The 23,506-nt window shown below is 34.0% G+C and overlaps 1 protein-coding gene across 1 annotated transcript in view; it reads left to right on the forward strand.

Moving 5' to 3' along the window:
• The first annotated feature begins 473 nt into the window (after positions 1–473).
• The window catches only part of LECT2 (leukocyte cell derived chemotaxin 2), a 28,313-nt gene continuing 5,280 nt past the window's right edge, over positions 474–23,506 (forward strand). The window contains 2 exon segments of the mRNA XM_074290871.1: positions 474–647; positions 22,569–22,779. Of these exon segments, the coding sequence (XP_074146972.1) occupies positions 22,734–22,779 (46 nt within the window). The 5' untranslated portion in view covers positions 474–647; positions 22,569–22,733.

Raw genomic sequence — 23,506 nt, forward strand, 5'->3', positions numbered from 1 at the left:
ATTTGAGAAATGAGGTTTTTATCAGAGGCACATACTATAAAAATTGTTTCCCAGCTGTAGAGAGCCAGGAGGTAAGAATCCATTCCAAGTCTTGAATCTTACATGGCTCACCAACCTCCTTTTTCTTATGAAATAGCTGAAACAAACTTGTTAATATAATGATTAGAAATCTAATGACTGACGCAAAATGTGAAACTATTATACAATGGATCAAAGGCTTACCTTTGATCTTAGAACAGAAAAAACAGCCCACAATGGAGACTAAAAAGCATTTGAGGACATTGGTATGAAAAGTTCACTCTGATGTGTATCTCAACTATTTACATCTCTGTCTAACCAAGGTTAGAGCTTAATCATTTACATCTCACTAGATCCTGCTTCTTAGAAAAGGTAGTGGAACATCAAAGTGTATTTTGTATCAAGCCTATGAGGATTGGAAGTATATTTATTTGTCTCTTTGATCAATAAAGTTGAAGAGTTCATATTGAATTCTCTCCACCTGGTGCCTGCATTTCATGCTCTTAATTCACTACTGGATCTGGACTCCAACAGTGGGGCCTAAATAAAGGCAGAACTTCATGATCAGAACTTTACAATGGACAAAGCTTCTGTGGAAGGGTGCCCTCTTTAGAAGCACACATATTCAGGTAAAGAGGAGAATTAAATAGTAAAAAGTAAGGATAAAGTGGGGAAAAAAGGTGATCACCAACAGGTACTTTATCACTAGAAATAATTTAGCATTAGAAATAGTTCGTCACTAGGTTGACATGGGGAGATATAAAATATCAAATAAATATAAAATATAAGACATCAGATATCATGTAGGAATATATATATATAAAATTTATGAGATTGATTATTGTCCAGCTGATATCAATATAATATACATGTTGAATTTGGAATAAAGCAAATCAATCAGATATCAGGGATTGAAAATAGTATCTGAAAGTATTAATTAGCTAAAGGAAAAGAACTGGGAGATCTTCCAATTTCTGTATTCTCTATTTTGGAATGTTTCTCCAACCTTCAGACAATTCCCTTAAATCCTTAAAGTAAATTCTTTCTCTGGAGAAAGACTGGAGGGCAGAGACTGCAAAGTTTGAATGCTGGAAGAGGGAAAGAATTAGCACCTCTTCTCCTCCCCCAGGTTTCCTGTTTGGATCTCTCACACAGACCAGAAGAGAAGTCAAATCCTTTTACCTAAACCGATAATTCACCTGAAACACGTTAGAGAACTAAAGAAAGAGAAATACAATTCTTTTGAAATACAATTAGTCTTTCCGGCACCTGATCTAAATAATCCAATTCAAATTATTAAACCGCAAGTCAGTTTTCTATCAGGGAGGCAAATTAAAACTCCATTGAAACAACTGTCTTTTAAAATGCTAATGTCAATTATCTGGGGGGAAAATAAAAATATCTTACGTCTACATTAACTGCTTAAAAATTAAGAAAAGTTACTATTTAATTTTTTTTTCAAATTCTTATAGATGCTTTAATTATGAACATGAATATATTTTCTCCTCACCAGAGACCCACTCAAATCTACTTCCTTCTGATTTGCTAGATCTTATTTTAGGATGCAATTTACAAGCATTGCCAAGGTTTAATTTTTTTTAAGAATTTTTAAGAAGATATGTATTCTTTGCTATGCCACTTTTCACCATGGTATTTTTGCTTAAATAAATAGGGAGGGGGATAGCACAGTATTAATAACACCTTTCATAAAAATAGGAAAAGCATAAAAATAAAATTTTAAAATGTGTATATAAAAATAAAAAATTTGAGGTGGTGAAGATTTTTGGGAGCACAGGGAAGGAAGTATTCTAGATGCAGTCTATCACTGATTTTAGGCCAATTCTAAAATGGAAATTGGAGGAGATAATTTGGTTACTCTAAATGATTATCAGGAATTAGTGAGGGATATTAATTGAATAAGACTGTATTTGAAAATGGGAACCCAACAAGTGACAAACTTATTTCAAATGTTATGAGGAGATCCTAATCCAAATTCTAAAAGAAATCTTATCAAGGAAGCTGGGATCAGTTGCAAGCAGTAGGAGGAGCAATAAATTCTTGTTACTTTGACAGAATGGATGTATTTGGCTAACCAGTCTCAGAAGAGCCTTTCTGCTTGCCCTCAAATGGTTGGTGATATTGATTCAAAAAGCTTTAAAAAGACTTCTTCAATTAACCTGAGACCTCCCACATAAGTTCATCAGCCATTCATCAGCCATACTCTAAAGATTTTTATTAGTTTCTGATAATGATTGGCAAGTTTTATTGACTAGGCATCAATGGATATTTCTATAACAAAAGTTAGCTTCTTTGTATATGTATTTTATCTACTTGGATTGTAGATCATGCCTCAAATCTCTTGGAAAGCACCCTTGAGAGGTGATGTAAATTGTGTCCCCCTTTAACCTTTGGGAGGGGTCCCTGATATACCCCTTGGTGGGGAAGGTGTTTCTGAATCTCACACTCTTCAAAGCTCTGGGAGGGGCCCCACCTTTCCCAGACAACAGCGTTCCCAAGATAAGTAATCTCATTCAATTGGAATTCTTGTTCAGGGCCATAATAACCACCCTCTGTTAAATTGGATATTAGTCCCTTAAACTGCTGCCAGTTAGTGGGGTGGGGGGGAAGCCTGGGAAAACCCAGATAAAACCTCCGAGCCTAACAAAAGACAATTCTGAACCCAAAATCTTTGCCAAATTCCTAATTAGGAGTTTGCTTGCTAAGAAAGCTGTCTTTTTAGCATACTATTTTCTTAACCCACCTTTGCTAATTCCCAATCAGGAGCTATTTGCATTTCTGGTCTTAGCCCACTGATGAAAATATTTTCTTCTCAATGTCAACCTGATGAGAACTAGATAAGGGGTACCTAAATGAAATTAGGTTTAATTGAGGTCTGGTAGCAGGTTCGGGGTACAGTAAGTCAAATAGAGCACCCCTGCAACTCCTTTGGATTAGGCACAAGGATACAGAGTTAAATGAGATCTAGTAATGACACAAGAGTCCTCTGTAAAGGAATTTACAGACCCGAAAACCTAGATTGATAAAAGAAGTTTATCATGGGGTTTGGAAGTAGAGTCTAGTATGTAAAGTTGAAGGTAGAGATAAGGGGCACTGGAACCACAGCTCCAGTGGGCAGAAATATTTGACATGGCTGGCGTAAAGATGCTATGTTTGGGACCTCTGCAAAGAGAAGACTCCAGTTTGGCTCTTTTATAATAGGGGGCTTTGGACAAGCTGAAGGGGCTCGTGGGTGAAGTCCCAGATTGGCTCTGGCTGGGTTTCAGCCAGGGTTAAAATGTGAATAGAATTCAATGGGTTTCTGGACTGAGCCAGATAACAAAGATGAAACTGTTTGTGTGTGTGTGGAGTCCCCTCCCTGAGGCAGAGTCTAAGGAGCTTTTAAGAGTTTTGGGGTTTCCTCATCAAACCCATCTCTGCAAAATCATTCTCACAGGGTTCTTTGTTCACTAAGAAAGTTGTCTTCTTAGCAAGCTGTCTTCTTAGTGCAAATAAGTCCCCTTTTGCCACAAACTTTGGGTTTGTGAATTCTTTCACAAAGGATCTACAACATTGAACAGAGGGGATGGATCTTTTACCCTCAATTCACATCAGAGGCAAGGTTTGAAAAAAGCCCTAAACTTAAAATGAACCAACAATACCAAACCCTTTTTGCTTGCCTAAAAAAAAGACCCTGTCTCTTTTTCTGTCATAATCCTCCTTAGCATAAAAATAGCAACAAAAACCTTATTCAAGATCTTTGTTTCTCTATATTTGTCTTTGAATACTATTACTAAATGTGTTTTTTAATACCTCCTTTGAATATACACAGTAGAAGGAACTATATGCAATTATTACTACACTATACTACTCAAGATCTTAATATTTTTCAGATAGCAAATTTGCTGATTTTTGGAAACAGCCCCAGTTCTGAATATCCTGCTGGTTAAAAGGAGATTTCTTTAATAATAATTTTGTGTGTATGTGTGTGTGAAAGAATGGTTGATGCTTGCACAAGTGATAATAACTAGATAAAATAATTTTTTATTTTTCAAGTTTATGGTATTCTATAAAGCTAGGACAATTTTCTTCCACGACATTTTTGTCTGTGTCTATGTTTGTTTCTGCATAGAATGTGCATGTTGTCATGTTTGTTATGTAAGCTAGATTTTGTTGCCTGGAAAGAGTCATAGGCAACCAGTCAGAAAAAATCTCTATGTTATAGTTTGTATACTAGAAATATTTAAAAAAAAAAAAAAAAGGTCTAACCTTTTTTCTGTGAATTTAAAACCTCTGGACAAAGATTGAAAAAAATGCACAGAAAAAGGGGTTAGAAATAAAATTAAAATAAGATCTTAACAGATTCTCAAAAGTTTTGTGAGCAAAAAACGCCTTAGCAAAGTCTCAAAATTTTGAGAAAATTGATTATGAAATTTGGAAATTAGTCAAAAACAACAATTAGGAAAGTAGTTTTTACTAACATTTCTTTGAATTCTATCTTGTCTGGAGTAATTTCCCTCCCACTCTAGGTGGGAGTAAGAGTCAACTCTCAAAGGATTACTGATGAGATTGTTATCATCCTTATCATGATTTCCTAACTTCTCTCTTATGCTTAAGTATTGTAGGAAAAGTCTTAAAAGCACTCAAAGCCTTGCATAAAATTCCTGCCCAACCCAGCTTGAAAGAATGCAACAGGTGGGAGTCAAACTCCACCATTCTCAGCTTTCATCACCCAGCTTTCATCAGTTTCTGTCCAACAATTGCTTGAGAAGAATTGGGTGCCCCTGGCAGCATCCAGCATGGCAGCATGGAGTGTGTAAGACACTCAACCTCTGTTTTTTGTAAACTTAACATTCTTTATTTCAATTACAAAAATGTATTAGCTATGTAATTTATGACAAATTAATTTATATCTGCCCAGTTTTCTGATTTGTAAAGGTAACTATTATTGATTGTTACTTAACAAAATACAAATACTAAATAAATGCTAAGGACTTTATTGGATAAAAATTGTTTCATATTTTGGTAACTCTATGGGTTTTTAGATATAACCAACCAACCAAAAAAAAAAAAAAAAAGATATAACCAATATACAATGTTAATGTTGAGATAAATAATTTTTTGGGTGTGTAAATTACATTAAGCAAATTCAATGAGGCCTCTCACTAGGCCTAGGAAGATAGTGTATAGAATTTCTTTCTCTTTCCTCCTCCTTCTCTGATCTAAAGAAGGGATAAGAGCTAGAGAAAGAAAATATGCATAATGCAGTGTGATTTACAGATTTATATGCAGATATTGATGTTATTTGAGATATTGATGGTAAAAGTAGTTTTAAAAAAAACTTTAATCAAAGCCCATTAAAAGAATATATAAATGATAATCTTTTTGCACTAAATTTAGGAAAACAGAAAAGCAGTTCACAGCTACTTAGACTGTCAAAAAATCAGCCTACTTTTGAGTTATCTAGAATCAGAAGGCCAGACACAAAAAATTACATCTCAACTCTTTCCTGACTCACCAGGGAAACATGATTTGTGTAAAATCGGAAAATATTCAAAGGGAAATTCAGTTTGTTCAGAACATTTGATTGATATTTAGGAAATTTCATGAATTAAAGTCAAATAAATCTCAAAAATCTGTTTTAGTTCAACCAAAAAATATGTATATGTGTGTATGTGTGTATAGGTGTGTATTTACATATTTATGCACACACACCATACACAATGCTCTGCCACAGGTTGAACACAAATAGTCCCTATAAACATTGGGATGGAATCTCTAACTTAGAGAATCTCACATTTCTTCTGAGTGAATGAGATGAGGTGAGATCTTTCAAGACAGTTGTGAAAATCGAGTAAGGCTTCATCTACTTCAGAGTTCGAGTAGGCCTGAAGTTCGAGCAAAGGGCATTGCCTTCCCCTCCTATGACATCTCCCTATTTCATCCAAATATGGGCAACTATGTACTTATTGGTCAAGTTCAATTTCGCGGGTAGATCTCGTGTTTAGAATGTAAGACTCTCAGCCAATGAGGATGAGAGTCAGTGGTGGGAGAGGGCGTTTTGCGTTAGGGATTAAAGGTGCTGTCCTGCCCACAGGAGGCGCTTCCTCTCTTCGATAGTCTACTCGAAGAGTGGGACGCCCTTCTTGCGAGAATGTACAATAAACTTTGCTTTTCTCTAGAGCTCTCTCCAGCTTTTTTTATTAAATGGTGACCCCTCACCATTTCCGTACCACACATGAGCCAATTCAATCCTGCTTTGTTCATAGAATACATCACTTTCTCTGATAAGGGCATACTATGCTGGACAGTCTTGTGCCAGTGTCTCCCATGTCATACAATCAATTCAAAAATTCTTAAAATAGATCTTAAGAATATCCTTATCCTAATATCATGTCACTCTTTATGTCTCAATCACTTATTTTGACCTTATTTTGATATAGTGTGAGGTATTGTACTCACCTAGATTGTTTTCTATTTGCCCCAGAAGTTTGTGTCAAATAGTGATTGTTTTCCTTCAAAAATTAAGGCCTTTGGTGTTTTCAAACACTAGGTTACTATGGTCATTGAATACTATTACTTGTGTACCTAATCTATTACACTTATCCATCATTCTCTTTCTTAGTCATTACTAGATAGTTTTGAAAATAATTGCTTTACAGTAATTTTGAGGCTTGATATTACTTGGCTACCTTCCTCTGTATTTTTAAAATTGATTTCATTTATATTCTTGATCTTTTGATTTTTCAGTGAATTATGGTTTTATCTTTTGATTGGTATAGTACTGAATAAGTAAATTATTTTATGCAAAATTGTCATTTTTACCTTGGCCTATCCATGAGCAATTTATATTTTTCCAATTGTTTAGAAATGGCTTTATGTGTATGAAAAGTGTTTTGTAATTGCATTCATATAGTTATCAGGTTTATCTTGGCAGATGGACTCCCAAGGATTTTATATTGTTTACAGTTATTTTAAGTAGAATTTCCCTTTCTATCTCTTGCTGCTGGGCATTGTTGGTCATATAAAAGAAATGCTTATAATTTATGTGAGGTTTTTCTTATTTTCCACAATTTTGCTAAAGTTGTTAATTGTTTCACATAGGTTTTTGGCTGATTGTCTATCTAATATATCATCATATTATTTGCAAAGAGTGATAGTTTTGTTTCCTTGTTGCCTATCACATTCCTTCACTTTCCTTTTCTTCTATTATTGGTGTAACAAAGGTTTCTAATAGGATACCAAATAATAGTGATGGATGATGGACACCCTTACTTCACTTCTAATCTGAAAAAAGCTTCTAGCTAGATTTCCCCCATTACAGATAAGGCTTGCTGATAGTTTTAGATAGATCCTGATTATCATTTTGAGGAATATTCTCTTAATTCCTATGTTCTCTTAGTGTTAATAGGAATGGATGCTCTATTTTGTCAAAAGTCTTTTTGGCATCTATTGAGATAATCATATGATTTTGTTTGCTTTTATTGACATGGTCAATTATATAGATAGTTAATATTGAACCAATCCTACACTATTGGTATAAATCCCATCTTATCATAGTGTGTAATCCTTTTGATACATTGCTAATTATAATCATATTTCTAGTATTGTGCTCAAAATTTTTTCAATAATTTTCTTTAGGGAAATTGGTCTATAATTTTCTTTATTTTAGTTCTTCCAATATAAAAGGAGTTTGATAGAAATCTTTCTTAGCCTATTTTTCTAAATAATTTATATAATATTGAAATTGATTGTTCTCTTAATGTTTGGTAGACTTCGTTTGTGAACTCATCTGGCCCTGAGGATTTTTCCCCAGGGTATTCATTAATGGGTTGTTCAATTTTTTTTTTTTCCTAAGATGAGGTTATTTCAGCATTCTATTTCTTGATCTATTAATCCAGATGATTTGTATTTTTGTAAATATTTATTGATTTTGCTTAGATTGTCAGATTTATTGGTATATAAATGTGCAAAATATTTGCTAATGATTGTTTTAATTTCTTCTTTGTTGGTGGTGATTCAACCAACCTTTTCATTTTTGATACTGGATGTTTGATTATCTTCTTTTAAAATCGAATTAACCAGTGGCTTATCAATCTTGCTGTTTTTACTTTTTATTTCAATTTTATTAATTTCAACTTTGATTTCCAGGATTTCCAATCTGTTGCTTTGGGGAGAATTTTTAATTTGTCTTTTCCTATTTGCAAGTCCAATTTATTGATATGTTCTTTTTCCATTTTGTTAATGTAAGAATTAAAAAAAAAAAATCTAAGTACTGCTTTGGCTGCATCTCATAAATTTTGGTATGTTATCTCATTGTTATTCTCTTTAATGAAATTGTTTTTGTGATTTTATCTTTGATCTTTGATACTGGATATTTGGCTTTCTTCTTTTAAAAAAATCATATTAATCTATAGCTTATCAATCTTGTTGTTGGGGTTTTTTCTTTCAATCTTATTAATCTTTTGATTTCTGGAACTTCCAATCTATTGCTTTGGGGAGGAGTTTTAATTTGATCTTTTGCTAGTTGCATGCCCAATTCATCAATATACTTTCCTCCATTTTGTTGATAGAAGAATTAAAAAATAATCAATATCCCCTAAGTATTACTTTTGCTGCATCTCATAAATTTTGGCATTATTTATTACCTACTCCTATTATCTAGTCTATTTTTTGCATAGCTATTAAACCATTTTGCATAGCTATTAAACTATTGCTGCTGAGAAAAAGGTATATTCATTTCTATTTCCATTCAGTTTTCTTCAAAAGTTTGTAATATTTATCTTTTCTAATATTCTATTTACCTCCTTAGTTTCTTTTTTTGTTTATTTTTTGCTCAAATTTATCAAGTTCTGAAAGACAATAAAGTGCCCACTAGTATTGTTTTGATATCTACTTCTTTCTATAATTCCCTTCCTTAACTGGTTTATGAATTTGGATGTTATACCACTTGGTGCATATATATTTAGTATTGCTATTGCTTCATTGTTTATGGTAGTCTTTAATGAGATGTAGTTTCTTTCTTTATTTCTTATTATGGGCCAGGACTTGAAACAAGGTGCTAAGTCAGTGGAATTGATAGAGACAATAGTTATCTAATTTCAGTATGATTCATCTGTATGAATTCAGTATGTTCAGTATGATTCATCTGATCCTATTTTACATTAAAGATGTTATGAGCCAGAACTTGGAACAAGGTACTAAGTGGAATTGAGGAGACAATGGTTAAATCTCCTTTAGCTTTGATTTAATCCTACAACAAATAATGGTTTCCTACTGATATAATGATTGGTGTATACTCAATGTCGGGCATATAAGGAAGAAGCTCTCAGGGCCAGAAAGACAAGCCCACTAGAAGCTCTCAGAGCCTCAGCCAGGATTCAATAGGGGAGATTCAGAAGCCAGAGAAGGCAGGGGGTAGCTCAAATTCTCAGAACTAAGACTACAGAAGGCCTCTAAGAAAACTAACCGGGATGCAGGAAAGGAAACAAGACTTGGAAAGAGATAATAAAGGATTTGGACTTTAACACCTGGCTGCATTTGGGGTGATTACTGAACTGAAACTAAGGTTGCCTCCAGAGACCCAAAGGAAACCCCAACAAGAGAAGATTACACTAAAGAATATTACAATTTCTACACTGTGCTTTATTTAAAATTTACTGAAAATTTTTGGTGAGCCATCAAAAAATTTTAGTTTTTAAATTCTTGGAGAAAATAAGTTTTGTTTTTTTTTTTTTTTTTTTTTTAATTTTTTATTTTATTTTATAATTATAACATTTTTTGACAGTACATATGCATGGGTAATTTTTTACAACATTATCCCTTGCACTTACTTCTATTCAGATTTTTTCCCTTCCTCCCCCAACCCCCTCCCCCAGATGGCAAGCAGTCTTATATATGTTAAATATATTACAGTATAATTTAGATACAATATATGTGTGTAGAACCGAATTTTTTGTTGCACAGGAAGAATTGGATTCAGAAGGTAAAAATAACAGTTTACATTCATTTCCCAGTGTTCCTTTTCTGGATGTAGCTGGTTCTGTCCATCATTAATCAATTGGAATTGGATTAGTTCTTCTCTATGTTGAAGAAATCCACTTCCATCAGCATACATCCTCGTACAGTATCATTGTTGAAGTGTATAATGATCTTCTGGTTCTGCTCGTTTCACTCAGCATCAGTTGATGTAAGTCTCTCCAAGCCTCTCTGTATTTCTCCTGTTGGTCATTTCTTATAGAACAATAATATTCCATAACATTCATATACCATAGTTTACCCAACCATTCTCCAATTGATGGACATCCATTCATCTTCCAGCTTCTAGCCACTATGAAAAGGGCTGCCACAAACATTTTGGCACATACAGGACCCTTTCCCTTCTCTAGTAGTTCCTTGGGGTATAAGCCTAGTAGTAGTATGGCTGGGTCAAAGGGTATGCACATTTTGATAACTTTTTGGGCATAATTCCAGATTGCTCTCCAGAATGGTTGGATTCTTTCACAACTCCACCAACAATGCATCAGTGTCCCAGTTTTCCCACAGCCCCTCCAACATTCATCGTTATTTGTTCCTGTCATCTTAGCCAATCTGACAGGTTTGTAATGATACCTCAGAGTTGTCTTAATTTGCATTTCTCTGATCAATAGTGATTTGAGTTTTGCTTTTTATGTTCAAAATTTGATATGTTTTACTTGGCTGAAGTAGGAGATTTATGGAATGTACATTAAAAAAAAACCTTATATTAGTGATAAAATGGGCATTCTGAGAGATGTTATGCTTTACAGGTTCTATTTAGTATAAGTATATATATTACATATATATATAATATAAAATATAATATTAGTATAATATAAGATTGAAATTTGGTGTTTTCACCTGTCAGATTGGCTAAGATGACAGGAACAAATAATGATGAATGTTGGAGAGAATGTGGGAAAACTGGGACACTAATACATTGTTGGTGGAGTTGTGAAAGAATCCGGCCATTTTGGAGGGCAATCTGGAACTATGCCCAAAAAGTTATCAAACTGTGCATACCCTTTGATCCAGTAGTGTTACTACTGGGCTTATATCCCAAAGAGGGGAAAGGGACCTGTGTGTGCCAAAATGTTTGTAGCAGCTCTCTTCGTAATGCACAGTAACAATTGGATTCCAAAGGTATAAGTAACCTGGGTAGATAGACAGTATTCAACCAATCTCCAATTGATGGGCATCCATTCATCTTCCAGTTTCTAGCCACTATGAAAAGAGCTGCTACAAACATTTTGGCACACACAGGTCCCTAAGAATTCACCAATTCTCAGGAAAGAGATCCCAAAATACAAACTTCAAGGAACATTATAGCCAAATTTCTGAACTATCAGATCAAAGAAAAAAATACTACTAGTGTCCAGAAAGAAGAAAGTCAAATATTGGGGAGGAGCAATCAGTATTACAAAGGATTTAGCAGCTGTTACATTAAAAGATGAGTCATGGAACATGATTTTCCAGAAGTTAAAGGAATTAGGATTAACTACCTACCTACCTAAAAAAAAAAAAAAGAAGAATTGGGAGTTAATTTTGAATGGGACATGATTATGAAGTAGTGCATTGGTTTTATTTATAAAGTTTTTAATGCATACAAATCAGTGACCAAAGAATCACTTACCAAGCACAACAAAGCACAGTACATTAAAGGGAAAAATAGTCTTTCAGTGAAATAGAGGAAAAGGGTGAAAGGAGAAAGAGAGCAAACAGGAGCGAATATAAAACAGAGGGAAATATATAGATGGTAATCATAAACTGTGAATGAGAATGGGATGAACTCTCCAATAAAATGGAAACTGATAGCAGATGGATTTAAAAAAAAAATCCTACAATATGTGCAAATTAAGACAACTCTGAAATACCACTACACACCTGTCAGATTGGCTAAGATGACAGGAACAAATAATGATGAATGTTGGAGAGAATGTGGGAAAATTGGGACATTAATACATTGTTGGTGGAGTTGTGAAAGAATCCAGAATCTCCATTCTGGAGAGCAATTTGGAACTATGCCCCAAAAATTATCAAACTGTGCATACCCTTTGATGCAGCATTGCTGCTATTGGGCTTATATCCCAAAGAAATACTAAAGAGGGGAAAGGGATCTGTATGTGCCAAAATGTTTGTGGCAGCTCTTTTCGTAGTGGCCAGAAACTGGAAGATGAATGGATGTCCATCAATTTTAGAATGGTTGGGTAAATTATGAAATATGAAGGTTATGGAATATTATTGCTCTGTAAGAAATGACCAGCAGGATAAATTCAGAAAGGTTTGGAGAGACTTGCATGAACTGATGCTGAGTGAAATGAGCAGAACCAGAAGATCACTGTACACTTCAACAACAATACTGTATGAGGACGTATTCTGATGGAAGTGGATATCTTCAACATAAAGAAGATCCAACTCACTTCCAGCTGATCAATGATGGACAGAAACACTTACACCCAGAGAAGGAACACTGGGAATTGAATGTAAAATATTAACACTACTGTCTATCTACCTAGGTTACTTATATCTTCGGAATCCAATAGTTAACGTGCAACAAGAAAGTTGGATTTACACAAATATATTGTATCTAAGTTATACTGTAACACATGTAAAATGTATGGGATTGCCTGTCATCTAGGGGAGGGAGTAGAAGGAGGGAGGGGAAAATTTGGAAAAATGAATAAAAGGGATAATGTTATAAAAAAATTACTCATGCATGTATATTGTCAAAAAAATGTATAATTATAAAATTAATTAAAAAAAAAAAAACCCAGATGGGATCACAAAGAGTCAGACACAATGGAAAGACTGAATAATAGCAGTACTTTACACAGAGCTAGGCACAGAATTGGCACTCAGCAAATGTGTATCAATGACTGTAAATAAAATTGAGTCTTGCTAGATCAAAAAAAAAAAAAAAAAAAAGAAAAAAAAGAGAATTGGTGAATTCTTTCAATACCTTCTGGTTCCAGGACATCAAGATACTTTCCTTGACAATTTCTTGAAATATCCTGTCTAGGTTATAGCTTATAAGTAGTCCAGTGATTCTGATATCATCTGATATTTATGTTCTAAGGAAGTTGTTTTTCCCATGAGACATTTTACTTTTTCTTCCATTTTTTTCATTCATTTCATTTGAATTTGTTTAATCAATTCTGGCCAATTGTACTTTTTAAGTGGTTATTTTCTTCAGTGGATTTTTATATCTCTTTTTTATTTTGGTCAATTCTACTTTTTTAAACAGCTTTTGTCCTCTTTTCCCAAAGGGACAGTCCAGAACAGGAAGTATCCCAGCAAGCTAGCAGCAAATCCCACCTCAGCAAACCAGCAGTGGATCCTGAGTACCAGCACTATAGAGCAAATGTCAACATCAGTACCTCCCATGTGCCTCAGCATAGCCAGGAAAATGAACAGACTACACCTCTGAGAAGCACCACATGTTTCAACATAGCTCCAGACTCTATGTGCCTTAGTGTAGCTTTGATAAAAACAAGTAGAAAGTAACTTTATCAGGTGTTGAGGCAAACAGGCAGCTGGTAGCTTTGGCACTGACAACTGCTGGTAACTTTCAATGGCCAGACTACCACTTGCTTCACTATAGCCCTGGGGAAATAAGAAAATATCTCACCAGCCTCAGCACATGCCAGATAACACCAGGATCCCAGATCAGCACCAAATAAACTGCCAGAAATATGTTTAAAAGAACTGAAATGTTTAACCTATATTGCTTGCTGTTCAAGAGATGGGGAAGAGGAATAACAGAGGGAGAAATAATTCAAGCACAAGATTTGGCAAAGGTAAATGTTGAAAACTAATTTTTGAGGAAAAAAAAGAAATGTTAGGTAAAATTGACAGAATTGTAAATGATTGGATATGGGAGATGAAAGTTATTGAGAAAGAAGAGTTGAGAATGACTTTCAACTCCAATTGCAGAAAATATGATGGTGCCCTTGACAGCAACAGAGAAGTTAAAAGAAAGGTTGTATGTGAGAGAAAGACCATGAATTCTGATTTCAATATGTTGATACTTTAAGATATTTTAGGAATTAAAATTTATTATTTTTTAATTAATTTTATAATTATAACATTTTTTTGATAGTATATATGCATGGGTAATTTTTTTACAACATTATCCCTTCCACTCCCTTCTGTTCTGAATTTTCCCCTCCTTCCTTCCACCCCCTTCCCTAGATGTCAGGCATTCCCATACATGCTAAATATGTTATAGTATATCCTAGATACAATATATGTGTGCAGAACCACATTTTTTTTGTTGCACAGGAAGAATTGGATTCAGAAGGTTAAAAATAACCTGGTAAGAAAAAAAAATGCAAACAATTTACACTCATTTCCCAGTGTTCCTTCTCTGGGTGTAGCTGATTCTGTCCATCATTGATCAATTGGATCTGAATTAGATCTTCTCTTGGTTGAAGATATTCACTTCCATCAGAATACATCCTCATACAGTATTGTTGTTGAAGTGTATAATGATTTCCTGGTTCTGCTCATTTCACTCAGCATCAGTTCACCCAAGTTGTCTCTTCAAGCCTCTCTGTATTCATTCTTCTGGTCATTTCTTACAGAACAATAATATTCCATAACATTCATATACCATAATTTACCCAACCATTCTCCAATTGATGGACATCCATTCATCTTCCAGTTTCTAGCCACTACAAAAAGAGGTGCCACAAACATTTTGGCACATACAGGTCCCTTTCCCTTCTTTAGTATTTCTTTGGTATATAAGCCCAGTAGTAGCACTGCTGGATAAAAGGGTATGCACTGTTTCATAGCTTTTTGGACATAATTCCAGATTGCTCTCCAGAATGGCTGGATTCTTTCACAACTCTACCAACAATGCATCAGTGTCCCAGTTTTCCCACATCATCTCCAACATTCATCATTTTTTTCCTTTCATCTTAGCCATACTGAAAGGTATGTAGTGGTGTCTCAGAGATGTCTTAATTTGCATTTCTCTGATCAATAGTGATTTGGAACACTCTTTCATATGAGTGGAAATAGTTTCCATTTCATCATCTGAAAATTGTCTGTTCATATCCTTTGACCATTTATCAATTGGAGAATGGTTTGATTTCTTATAAATTAGAGTCAGTTCTCTATATCTTTTGGAGATGAGGCCTTTATCAGAACCTTTAACTATAAAAATGTTTTCCCAGTTTTTTACTTCCCTTCTAATCTTGTTTGCATTAGTTCTGTTTGTACAAAAGCTTTTTAATTTGATGTAATAAAAATTTTCTATTTTGTGATCAATAATGATCTCTAGTTCTTCTTTGTTCACAAATTCCTTCCTCCTCCACAAGTTTGAGAGGTAAACTATCCTATGTTCCTCTAATTTATTTATGATCTATTTTTTTATGCCTAAATCATGGACCCATTTTAATCTTATCTTGGTATGTGGTGTTAAGTGTGGGTCCATGCTTAGTTTCTGCCATACTAATTTCCAGTTTTCCCAGCAGTTTTTGTCAAATAATGAATTCTTGTCCTGAAAGTTGATATCTTTGGGTTTGTAAAACACTAGGTTGCTATAGTTATTCACTATTTTGTCCTTTGGACCTAACCTATTCCACTGATCAACTAGTCTATTTCTTAGCCAATACCAAATGGTTTTGGTGACATTGGTGCTTTATAATATAGTTTTAGATCAGGTACAGCTAGGACACCTTCATTTGATTTTTTTTTTCATTAATTCCCTTGAAATTCTCTACCTTTTGTTCTTCCATATGAATTTTGTTGTTATTTTTTGTAGGTCATTAAAATAGTTTCTTGGGAGTCTGATTGGTATAGCACTAAATAAATAGATTAGTTTAGGGAGTATTGTCATCTTTATTATATTTGCTCAACCTATCCAAGAGCACTTACTATTTTTCCAATTATTTAAATCTGACTTCATTTTTGAGGCAAGTGTTTTGTAATTTTGCTCATATAATTCCTGACTTTCCTTTGGTAGATAGATTCCCAAATATTTTATACTATCGACTGTTATTTTGAATGGAATTTCTCTTTGTCTCTGTTTCTGTTGGATTTTATTGGTAATGTATAAAAATGCTGATGATTTATGTGGATTTATTTTGTTTGTATCCTGCAACTTTGCTAAAGTTATAAATTATTTCTAATAGCTTTTTAGCATAATCTTTGGGATTCTCTAAGTATGCCATCAAATCATCTGCAAAGAGTGATAGTTTGGTTTCCTCATTATCTACTCTAATTCCTTTAATCTCTTTCTCTACTCTTATTGCCAAGGTTAGCATTTCTAATACAATATTGAATAGTAATGGAGATAGTGGGCAACCTTGTTTCACTCCTGATCTTACTGGGAAAGGTTCCAGTTTATCACCATTAGATATGGTGTTTACTGACAGTTTTAAATATATGCTCCTAATTATTTTAAGTAATAATCCATTTATTCCTATATTCTCAAGTGTTTTTAGTAGGAATGGATGTTGGATTTTGTCAAATGCTTCTTTTGCATCTATTGAGATGATCATATGGTTTTTGTTAATTTGGTTATTGCTATAGTTGATTATGCTAATAGTTTTCCTAATATTGAACCAGCCCTGCATTCCTGGTATAATTCCCACTTGGTCATAGTGTATTATCCTGGGGATGATTTTCTGTAGTCTTTTTGCTAATATTTTATTTAAGATTTTAGCATCAATATTCATTAGGGAGATTGGTCTATAATTTTCATTCTCTGTTTTCAGCCTACCTGGTTTAGGTATCAGTACCATGTCTGTGTCATAAAAGGAATTTGGTAGGACTCCTTCAATCCCTATCTTTTCAAATAGTTTATGTAGCATTGGAGTTAATTGTTCTTTAAATGTTTGGTAGAATTCACATATAAATCCATCTGGTCCTGGGGATTTTTTCTTAGAAAGTTGGTTAATAGCTTGTTCTATTTCTTTTTCTGAAATGGGACTATTTAGACTATTTACTTCTTCCTCTGTTAATCTGGGCAAGGTATATTTTTGAAGGTATTCTTCCATTTCATTTAAGTTATCAAATTTATTGGCATAAAGCTGGGCAAAGTAACTCCTAATTATTGTTCTAATTTCCTCTTCATTAGTGGCTAGTTCTCCCTTTTCATTTTTAAGACTAACAATTTGATTTTCCTCTTTCCTTTTTTAAATCAGATTTACTAAGAGCTTGTCTATTTTGCTGGTTTTTTCATAGAACCAACTCTTAGTTTTATTAATTAATTCAATAGTTTTTTACTTTCATTTTTATTAATCTCTCCTTTTATTTTTAGAATTTCAAGTTTCGTGTTTGTCTGGGGGTTTTTAATTTGTTTTCTTTTCTAGCCTTTTTAATTGTAAGCTGTAAGACCTTCTCTTTCTCTATTCTATGCAAGTAGGCCTCTAGAGATATAAAATTTTCCCTTATTACTGCTTTGGCTGTATCCCACACATTTTGGTATGATGTCTCATTATTGTCATTTTCTTGGGTGAAGTTATTATGTCTATGATTTTTGTTTTACTCAAATCATTCTTTAGTATAAGATTATTTAGTTTCCAATTATTTTTTGGTCTATTTTCCCCTGCCTTTTTATTGAATATAATTTTCATTGCATCATGGTCTGAAAAGGATGCATTTACTATTTCTGCTTTACTATATTTGATTTTGAGGCTTTTATGTCCTAATGTATGGTCATTTTTTGTATGGTTTCTGTGAACTGCTGAGAAGAAAGTGTACTTCTTTATGTTTCCATTTAATTTTCTCCAAAGATCTATCATATCAAACTTTTCTAGTATTCTATTTACCTCTTTGATTTCTTTCTTATTTATTTTGTGGTTTGATTTATATAATTCTGAGAGTGCAAGGTTGAGATCTCCCACTATTATAGTTTTGCTGTCTGTTTCTTCTTGCAGCTCTATTGATTTGTCTTTTAAGAATTTAGAAGCTACACCACTTAGTGCATATATGTTTAATATTGATATTGCTTCATTATCTATGCTACCGTTTAGCAAAAATATAGTGCCTTTCCTTATCTCCTTTAATTAGATCAGTTTTTGCTTTTGCTTGATCTGAGATGAGAATGGCTACCCCTTCTTTTTTGAGTTCACCAGAAGCATAGTAGATTATGCTCCAACCTTTTACCTTTATTCTGTATGTATCATCCTGTTTCAGGTGTGTTTCCTGTAAACAACATATTGTAGGATTCTGGTTTTTAATCCAGTCTGCTAACCACTTCCTCTTTATCGGGGAGTTTACTCCATTCACATTTACGATTAAAATGACTAATTCTGTATTGCTTGCCATCATGTTAACCCCTGCTTATGCTTTTCTCATTTCCTTCCCCCTTACCCCTCTCCCAAGTATGAAACTTGTGAGCACCACTTGCTTCTCACCGCCCTCCCTTTTTAGTATCCTTCCCCCACCTTCGAGTTCCTCCCTCTATTTTATCCCTTTTCCTCACAATTTCTGTATTCCCTTCCACTTAGCTTACACCTTCCCTTTTCACTTTTGCCCTCACACTTTTCAATGAAGTGGAAGGAGTCTATATTTTTCTCTTTAAGCCAATTCTAATGAGAATATGATACACACTATTTTCATCCCCCACCATTCTTTCTCTCAGATATAATAGATTACCTTTGCCTCTTCATGAGATGCAGTACCACCACTTTACTCCTTTTTTTCTGGTACAATTTCCATTCCACCTCTAGTTTCTAGAACAAATTGTACATAGGTTCTTTATATATCTTTATGGCAGAAATATAGTTCTCAAGATTTCTTTTTACTTTTTTAAAAATCTCTTGAGTTCTGTATTTGGAGATCAAACTTTTGTTTAAATCTGATTTTTTCATCAAGAATAGATGGGATTCCTTCATTTTGTTGAATGCCCATCTTCTTCCCTGGAAAAAGATGCTCATTTTTGCTGGGTAAGTTATTCTTGGCTGTATATCAAGTTACTTAGCCTTTCAGAATTGTGAAGGTCCGGGCTAGCTCCTCTGAAGGGCTCAGAATAAGTCCTTGTCAGGATAAGCAAAAGTCCTTGCCCCACGTTGGGCGCCAAAATGTAAAGTCCTGTCGTCTCTTCTATTAGAATCCTTCTCTGGGAGGAGATTTCTTTTCTCTGTGAATCCTTTTCTCTTGATGCAGGTTTCTTGGGAGCTCTGAATCTCCTCCAGCTCTTTTCCTTCCAGACTACTCTCCTTCCAGCCTGCTGTCCCAACTCTGTCCCAGACTAGACTACTCTCCAGACCCAATGCTGGCCTCTTTTATCTTCACAGAGATTGTAGTGAGAACTCAATGGGGATTGGGGAAATTCTTCAACCAATGAACTTGCTCCTCTTAAAGGTTGTGTAAGCTCCTTTCCAGAACTCCTTTTAAAGTTGTAAACTCCTTTAAATATGTAAATTCCTCCTCAGAAGTTCAAAGGTGTAAACTCCCCCTAAAGCCTGGAACTAAAGGTGTGAATTCTGAGTTATAGAATTGCCCAGATAACCTGAGTTTTCACCTTGTAATCCGAACACAGAATATCATATTCCAGGCCCTTCGATACTTTAATGTGGACGCTGCTAGATCCTGGGTAATCCTTATGGTGGCTCCTCCACATTTGAATTGTTTTTTTTTTGTAGTAGCTTGCAATATTTTTTCCTTCATTTGATGGTTCTTGAACTTGGCCATTATATTTCTTGGTGTTTTGATTTTAGGGTCCCTTTCAGTAGGTGTTGATGAATTTTTTCAATGTCTATTTTACCTTCTGTTTCTAAAACATCTGGGCAATTCTCTTTGATAATTTCCTGGAAAATAGTGTTCAGGCTCTTTTTTTCATCATATTTTTCAGGGAGTCCAATTATTTTCAGATTGTCTCTTCTGGATCTATTTTCCAGGTCTATCGTCTTCCCAAGAAGGTACTTGACATTTTTTTCCATTGTTTCATTTTTTTTTTCATTTTGCTTGACTGATTCTTGGTGTCTCCTTGAGTCATTCAATTCCATTTGTTCTATTCTGATTTTCAATGATGTATTTTCTTCACTTAGTTTTTTTATATCTTTTTGTAATTGTCCAATTGAGTTTTTAAGGTGTTGCTTTGTTCTATGGATTTTTTTTCCATTTTGCCAATTTTATTTTTTAGAGAGCTATTTTCTTTTCCCAACTCACTAATTCTGTTTTCCTTAGAGTTGTTTACCTTTTCCAATTCACTATTTTTGTTTTTCAAGTATTTGATTTCTTTATCCACTCTGTCTTTAAATGAGTGGGATGACTTCTCTAGACTCTCTTGCCAAGCTTCCCTTTCCTTTTCTCATTTCTCTTCCAGTTCTCTTGTGAGAGCCTTTTTGATTTCTTCTATGACTGTTTTGTGTATTGAGGAACAGATCATATTCCGCTTTGGGGATTCATCTGGACATGGTTTGTTTTTAGTTTCCTCAGGATTTAAAGTCTGTTCCTTATACATATAGAAGGTATCAATAGTTAGAGTCCTTCTAAATTTTTTGTTCATTTTGTCAGAGAAGAAAACAAATGGTCTGCTTTGGGGGGGGATGGGGTTGGATTGTGTTACTGGGCTTTCTCTACAGACTGTGGGAGACAGCAGTGAGGCACGACTAGCAGGACAGCATTGTCTGCACTGCATCTGTACTCTGAGACTCTGAGGCTCTAATAGCATGCTGAGACACTCCAAGTAGGGGTGGCCAGATCCTGAGAGACTCTAGCTTTTCAGGGTTTTATTCTTTACCTCCTGTGATTACAGCTTCTCTGCTGATCCTGGCTTGCTGCCAAGACAGAATATCCATACTGTGGTAAAGGACCTTCTGCAGAAATGGCAGAGATCGCACCCCTCCCCACTCCAGTTTTTCCAATGTGAGCTGCCTGCCTTGCTCTCGCTGCTTGTCCTCAGCCTGTGCCCAATATGTTCGTCCCCACCCCTGAGCAAAAACAGACTTTTTCTGGTGAATTTCAAAGATGTCTTCTGTTGGTAATTATTTGTGCGTTTTTTTCTGGTCAAGCATTAATTCCGAGGCTTGTCATGAAATAAATTCTGAAAGAAAATGAGGAGCTTAAGCAGATGTGTGCATCCTCTCTACCATCTTGGCTGGAAGTAAAAATGTATTAATGTTTAGAGTTAATATTTTAATAAAGCATTTTTTAAAATAATAAAGGAAAGTGTAGTCAGTAGTGTTAAATACTGTCTAGGAATTAAATGCATCAAGATCAAGAAAAATTAATTATATGGTACAGGTAAGATAGTCATTGAATACTTTAGAATACTTTAGAAAGAGCAGGTTTAATGGATCGATGGAGAGACAAAATATCAAAGAATTAAAGAAGGAGCAAGTTGAGAGAAAAAGACCAGGTAGAGATTCCCATTTCTAGAACTTTAGTGAAGGAGAGGAGAAGGAACAAGATAGGGTAATCCCCTGGTACCTTGAGGATAAGATATTAACTCATCAGTTTGGCATCTATAGCCTCTCACAATCTGATTCCAAGCTCTCTTTTTAGAATTATTTCACATTATCAGAGGGATGTATCACACAATATTCTGGCCCACTTGATGTCTACCAGATTTAGTCTTCCATCTTCTTTATACAGATTTTTCTCCCAGGCTTGGAATATAACTCTATGTCTTGATATCCTTAGTTTTCTAAATGATCATTAAAATTTGCTCAAATTCAGTCAAAGTACAAATCAAAACAATTCTAATATTGCACATTGGCAGAACTGGGCAAAAAGAAGGTCAATATTAGAAAAGCCAAAGTAATATACTATTGTTGGAGATATGAACTGTTCCTGAATTCTTAGATATTTTTGAATCATGGAAGAAAAGTGACAGATGATAGAACCTAGAACCTTCATCTGTGAAGCATGGGTGATGAGGCAGCTCAAAATAATATTTCAATGTATCAAAATAGGTTGATTCACACCCTATCTCCTTTTATAATAGGTAAAAATAAGTACAATTTTCCTATTCTAAATTTAATTTTATATAACTCTGCTTACCCTCAGAATTATAGCTCATTGTTTATTTTATTTACTTTTCCAGATTTCTTTCAAATATCACTGATTTTCTTTTCTGCTTTTGTTCTTAATAAAGGCAAAGTTCAATATTCTTTTGGTTGGTTTCTTTTTCTAGGATAATTAACTCAGCTACTAATTGTATTTCATCTATAATTGTTCTTTATTTTCAAATACAATGCATGGTAGAATATGACTTTGGAAGATAACAACGATTAAAACTTTAAGACATATGAGATTATCATAGGTTATTAAGAAAATGCTATGACAAGCAAGGGGGAAAATTCCTATAGTCGTAAGTAAAACATACATGTTCCATGAATATATTTCCTTATTCCTTATTCCTTATTCAAGTTCGTCTAACTTATTTTTTTCAGTTCCTTCTTTTTAGTCAGTATTCTTTTGTTTAATTTCATACATCATTAAATTTTCCTCATGCTCTTTTTGAGCCCAACAAAAAAAATAACATAGCCACTTTTGTCCGGAAAGATTTCACTTTCTCTCCATAACTCTGCCAATTCTCTTTAATACATTCTTTGTTCCTCTTAATTCTTTTTCAGACACTTCCTACATCTTTCTCATTAAATTAGTCCTTAAAACAAAAGACAACTGTATTTCTGAGACTAACGTGGCTCATACTTAAACTTCATCAGATATAACTGAGAGACTGACCAAGAAATTCTAACAACTCTAAACATCTGTACCTTTGGAGAAAACGTGACCAAATGTTTCTCATCAGAGTACTCATTTTAGTTGCCTTGATTTCAGTGGGTAAGTCAAAATGAAAACTTCAATAGCTTCATTAATGTTTTCAAACTAATTTTAAGGGAAAATTTAAAAGTCAAAAAGACAACCAAAATAGTGCTGTGTAAGTGCTAGTAAGTTAGTGTAGTGCTAAATGAATTTTATTTGCAGCCTAATTTGATAAGGAAAGAAATATAAGGTAGTATGGAAAATTAGAAAATCACTTTAATTTTAATCTTGAATTTACTAAACCAAGAATTTTTTTTATTTTCTTTCAGGAAACACTGTGTTCCCTAGCATTTTCTATTTGCTTTGGAAAAATGCTTAATCAGACTAATGTGTTTTGAGATCAAAGATTAAAGTTAACTTAACAGATGAAAAGAAAAAAATCAGTAAATGTAAAATATCCTTTTATCTACACTTTGTCCTACAATTAAAAGCTAGCTTTTACAAGTTACATTTTGGTCAAAGATATATCTCACTTATTAATTTAGTTTGTTCTATGATTTGTATTGTGAAATTTGATTTTTTATGAAATTCAACATATGAGTACATGCATATATATATAACTGCACATATATGTGTGTATATACATATGCATATGTATATATATGTATGTATAGCCACTAAGAACAATTATCATTTTAAGGGAAAATAGAATTTAATGATCTTTTTTTTTTTTTTTTGTAGAAGTTAACTAGGACATTTCAAATATACTGTATGCTAATAAGATCCAGATTCCAGGGATCAACTT

This window comes from Sminthopsis crassicaudata, chromosome 2 (assembly GCF_048593235.1).
Source record: "Sminthopsis crassicaudata isolate SCR6 chromosome 2, ASM4859323v1, whole genome shotgun sequence".
Lineage (NCBI taxonomy): Eukaryota > Metazoa > Chordata > Mammalia > Dasyuromorphia > Dasyuridae > Sminthopsis > Sminthopsis crassicaudata.